General features: G+C 35.4%; 1 protein-coding gene and 1 long non-coding RNA gene across 2 annotated transcripts; one reads left to right on the forward strand and one right to left on the reverse strand.

The window, feature by feature from the left end:
- Positions 1-867: 867 nt before the first annotated feature.
- On the reverse strand, positions 868-1,581 carry LOC142640473 (uncharacterized). The gene is made up of 2 exons (XR_012845196.1): positions 1,445-1,581; positions 868-1,362 (listed from the first exon to the last, which is right to left on the reverse strand). It is a non-coding gene; the product is annotated as an uncharacterized LOC142640473 (long non-coding RNA).
- LOC142640465 (ATP-dependent zinc metalloprotease FTSH 6, chloroplastic) lies at positions 1,054-4,763 on the forward strand. Its single transcript, XM_075814584.1, has 5 exons — positions 1,054-1,649; positions 2,064-2,604; positions 2,988-3,301; positions 3,682-3,922; positions 4,265-4,763. Exons 1-5 carry the CDS (start codon positions 1,054-1,056, stop codon positions 4,604-4,606), a joined length of 2,034 nt encoding a protein of 677 aa, XP_075670699.1. The 3' UTR covers positions 4,607-4,763.
- The last annotated feature ends 528 nt before the right edge of the window (positions 4,764-5,291 follow it).

Below are 5,291 nucleotides of genomic sequence, written 5' to 3' on the forward strand. Positions count from 1 at the left end.
TTTAATTTGAACTATTAAATAAATTCATTTCGAAAAAATTAAATCCTTTTCCAAACTTAGCCTTCTAATTTTATCCCAAAAAAAAAAATGTACCCCCATATTAGGACAAACAAATCGTGGCATACTGGCATGAAATCAGGATGTTCTATTTGTGTGTATATATATATATATATACACACACACACACTAACCTCATTACATGTGTGATAAGGCACTTTTTTTTACAGTTTAGTGCACATGAGATTAGGAATTAAGGAAACTGGAAATTAAAAAAAAAAAGACTAAATAAAAGAAACCGGTGAGTTTTGATAAAGTTTATAATTTAAATAAATAAATAAAAGTTGGAGCATGGTCTTGAGGGAAAAATCAAAGTTGATTGAGAAGGTTTTTTTTTTAATTTTAATTTTTGAATAAGTTTGTTTTGAAGATATAAATTAGTAGAAGAGTGTCTTACTTTGTAAGCATTTTATGTGAAGTTGGAGATATATTTTTATCCGGTTGTTCTCAAGTTTTGTCCTTATTAAACTTAGGATTTAATGGTATTTCTAAACCACAAAAAATTTAATTTAAAGAAGAGAATTCCCGAATAGACAATATAGATAAAAAAAAAATAAAAAAATAAAAAGAAAAAAAGACCATCTCAGTTTTTCCAAGTGTACGGTTGAGACAGAAATATAAGATCTCCTTTTTGGCTAATCATGTACATGCTCGATGACCATCTCACTTTTTACAAGTGTATGGTCATCAAGCATGCATATACTTTTCAAAGACTCCCCCCATTTCTTTCACTCTTTCATCTACAAATAAGCTAAGAACACCACCATTCTAGACACTTCAAGAATCATCAAATGGCAAATCAGAGGACAATTCACACTCAAAAACAGGCCAAGTGGAAGTGCTGGAAACCTCCAATGATCCCTATATTTAAACAATTCTCCCACAAAACAAAATCAATCAGCAACTGCTTAAGCTTAAACCATAGAATAAAGACAGCCACTTCAAAGTTTAAACTTCTGTGTACTGCTCGGTATAACCCACTGTTGAACACAGGACATGTCACCTGCTTTATCTTTATCTCTTTCCCACCCTCCAATCTTCAAGTCTCAGGACCTCTCAAAGGATAACACCAACCACACAAAAAGTACTTACAGAGAAAACCCATGTCAGAAAACAACTGTAGACATCAAAATCAGTAGGAGAAAGCTATTAAAGTCAACTGCTTTGGGCCTTACTGGAGGAGGACTCTCTGTTGCTCAACCTGCAAGAGCTGAACAAGAGAGTCCAGTTGAAGCCACTTCAAGTAGAATGTCATACTCAAGATTCTTGCAGTACTTAGATGAAGGCGCTGTAAAGAAGGTAGACCTGTTTGAAAACGGGACTGTTGCCATTGCTGAGATATTCAATCCAATACTAAACAAAATCCAGAGGGTCAAACTTCAGCTACCTGGATTGACACAAGAATTGCTGAGGAAAATGAAAGAGAAGAATGTAGACTTTGCTGCTCATCCAATGCAAGTGAACTGGTGGCCTGCAATACTAGATCTGTTGGGGAATCTGGCTCTTCCATTGATATTGCTTGGCAGTTTGCTGCTTAGAACATCATCTACAAACACTCCAGGAGGCCCTAACTTGCCATTTGGACTTGGAAGGTAAAGTATAATATGTTAAAACTTGTACCAAAACTTTAAACGGTTAGAAAATGTTTAGTTTAATCATTTAACAATTATTGTAACATTCTCTCTCACATACAAACCTAGGGCCCTACAAGTGAGATTCTTGGGAGTTAAGTGGAGACAGAATTTAATATCACATGTTCTCATAGTATGATGAATTATCACTTGCTCTAAAAGTTTTAAGTTCTTAGAAAACGGTGAATTTAATCATTTCACTGTTATTTGGATTGTAAAAATTCTCATCAACTTTACAAAGCTAGTTTCTTTTCAAAATAGTTAAATTTTACATGATTCCAAATCAATGCCAATTCATTGGACCAATTACTTCCAGTGCTCTAAATGTTCACTGCATATGTTGTCTGTATACTTGTACCATATGTTTATCAACAGGAGCAAAGCTAAATTTCAAATGGAACCCAACACTGGAGTTACGTTTGATGATGTTGCTGGTATTGATGAAGCAAAGCAAGATTTTCAAGAGATTGTTGGGTTCTTGAAAGCCCCAGAAAAGTTTACTGCAGTTGGAGCTAAAATTCCTAAAGGAGTTCTTCTTGTTGGTCCACCTGGGACTGGAAAGACATTGTTGGCCAAGGCAATTGCTGGAGAAGCAGGGGTTCCTTTCTTTTCTCTATCTGGGTCAGAGTTCATTGAGATGTTTGTTGGTGTGGGGGCTTCAAGAGTGAGGGACTTATTCAACAAAGCAAAGGCTAATTCCCCATGTTTGGTTTTTATTGATGAGATAGATGCTGTTGGGAGGCAGAGAGGAACAGGTATTGGTGGAGGAAATGATGAGAGGGAACAAACACTCAACCAGCTGCTTACTGAAATGGATGGTTTTAATGGAAACACTGGAGTGATTGTTATTGCTGCTACCAATCGACCAGAAATTCTTGATTCTGCTTTGCTTAGGCCAGGGAGGTTTGACAGACAGGTAAGCTATGATTTCTTTATAAAGCTTCCTAAATTAGAAATGCTCATTTTAAGCAAATGTGACACTATCATGTTGTGCACACCAATTGTTAAGACATATTACCATAGAGATAGTTGAGGTTAAGGTGAACATTCTTTTAAAGGCCTTGAATGAAATTTCATGGTTTTCTTTGCAGCTTACATAGGTCACTGTTGGATTAGAAATGTTCATTTCCTTTTAAAAGTTTCCCAAATTAGAAATGTTTATTTATAGAAAATGTGACACTATCATGTTGTGCACACAATTTGTTAAGAAATATTATGGTATTTGAGGTTGAAGTGAACATTCTTTTAACTTTTAAGGCCTTGAATGGAAGTTTATGGTTTTCATTGCTGCTTACACAGGTCACTGTTGGATTACCTGATGTGCGAGGGAGGGAAGAAATATTAAAGGTGCATAGCAACAACAAGAAACTTGATAAGGACGTATCTCTTAGTGTTATCGCCATGCGAACCCCAGGTTTCAGTGGTGCAGACCTGGCGAATCTTATGAATGAGGCTGCCATTCTTGCTGGTAGGAGAGGCAAAGAGAAGATCACAATGAAAGAGGTAGATGATTCAATTGATCGGATTGTGGCAGGAATGGAGGGAACCAAAATGACAGATGGGAAGAACAAAATTCTTGTGGCTTATCATGAAATTGGGCATGCATTGTGTGCGTAAGTAGCTCAAATCTTTCCTCACCCTGTAAAGTACTGAAACATTTCCCTCTTATTTAATTGATTTGTATATTCTACCTAAGCAAAAGAAAACACAAGGGAAAATGTACTTGATTTTGGTAATTCATGAGCTTTCAAGTCTACTAGAGCTTTATTAGTAACCTTCTTTAAAGTAAATTAGTACATGACAAAATCCAATCTGTCTTCAAGTCTCACTGAAGTGATTTACTTGGCAATCTGTCTTCAATTAAAGCATATTTAGCTGCCCAACAAGGAGTAAGCCTAAGACAGAGTCCTATTATAATATTATTATTTATGATTATTCTGCTTCTTTTAAGTCATATGGGACTAAATTGATCTAAATTCTTTGCAACCTCTAGGACTTTGACTCCAGGCCATGATCCAGTACAGAAAGTCACTCTAATCCCAAGGGGCCAAGCCCGTGGTCTAACTTGGTTCTTACCTGGTGAAGACCCTGTCCTCATCTCTAAGCAGCAACTATTTGCTAGAATAATTGGAGGCCTTGGAGGTCGTGCAGCAGAGGAAGTGATTTTTGGAGAACCAGAAATCACTACAGGTGCAGCTGGAGACTTGCAACAAATCACTCAGATAGCAAGACAGGTATGTGTTCACCATAAAAGAAGTTGTCTTTGCCACATAGCTAATTAAACAACCATATGTATTTGTTAGAAATTACACCATATTAATTAAGGAAGTAACAGAGAGTATAACTTTGGATATGACAGAATGAAGAAGAATAATACATGTGAAACAAGTGTGATTAGTTTGTTGACATCCACAGAACGTTGTTGTTATTGTTTTTGTAGTTATTGGAAGTTATCTCAAAGAAATTTTGGGATTTTTGTGGCTTGGGTGGTTGTTTTTTTTAATTTTTGTTTATATGAATTTGTTTCCGCTAGCCCCAAATTATAACATACTTCTTTTCTTTTCTTTTTTTAACAGATGGTAACAATGTTTGGCATGTCTAAGATTGGGCCATGGGCATTGACTGATCCAGTAGTGCAGAGCAGTGATGTAGTACTAAGGATGCTAGCTAGAAACTCTATGTCAGAAAAGCTTGCAGAAGACATAGATTCATCGGTACGAGATATAATAGAAAGTGCATATGAGATTGCAAAGAACCACATAAGAAATAGCCGTGAAGCTATTGATAAACTAGTGGATGTTCTCTTGGAGAAGGAAACCCTCACAGGTGATGAATTCAGGGCAATCCTATCTGAATTCACAGATATTTCTTCCATTAAGATGGATAGAACCCCTATCCGTGATTTGATAGAAGCCTAGGTTACCTCAGTGTAATTGTACAGCCATAGAGACACTTTAGTCTCAGTATGTGTAGGAGGGAAGTAAAGGTAGATAACTTGGTAGATACAAAAAGCTTGTATGGTAGCTGGTGTAAGGTAACTTCATTTGATTAGCATTTGCAGGTAAATCAACTACAAAGTTTCAAACTTTATTCTTTGCTACACATTCTACCACCAACCAAGAGTAAAGGTATATAGTAGTAACAAAGGAACTATGTAGTTTTGAGTAACTAAAAAATATATATATATATATATATATCTCGATCAAAGTAGGAAAAAAAAAAAACATAACAATCATTTATTTGATCTAGAGATTTGATTTTATATACTTACATCAGATTTGATATACTTACGTTAGAAGCAACAAAACATCATCCACACCACAGCACTACATGAAGAAATTTTAATAGGTCAAAATTTGTAAATAACATGAGTAGTTGACAATCAAAGTCACTTATAGTCACTAAAATCACACAAGATAAGATCCAAGCCAAATACTTAAAAATGAACAGACCCACAACACAAAAGAGGTAGTAATAAAAGGGAAAAAAAATCACCAATAAGAAGAAACAATACTACTAATCTAATCCCTTCATTGAATTATTATGTGGGGCAAGACCAAAACATCCTTACATTGAATTATTAATCAAACTTTAGTTCCAATT

This window comes from Castanea sativa, chromosome 1, assembly GCF_040712315.1.
Source record: "Castanea sativa cultivar Marrone di Chiusa Pesio chromosome 1, ASM4071231v1".
NCBI lineage: Eukaryota > Viridiplantae > Streptophyta > Magnoliopsida > Fagales > Fagaceae > Castanea > Castanea sativa.

What these genes read in the sequence shown, in the direction of transcription:
- LOC142640465 (XM_075814584.1), top strand. Translation starts at nt 1,054, where the DNA reads ATGTCACCTGCTTTATCTTTATCTCTTTCCCACCCTCCAATCTTCAAG. An exon ending in TTGCCATTTGGACTTGGAAG is followed by an intron (nt 1,650 to 2,063) that starts GTAAAGTATAAT and finishes GTTTATCAACAG; the next exon opens with GAGCAAAGCTAAATTTCAAA. An exon ending in CAGGGAGGTTTGACAGACAG is followed by an intron (nt 2,605 to 2,987) that starts GTAAGCTATGAT and finishes CTGCTTACACAG; the next exon opens with GTCACTGTTGGATTACCTGA.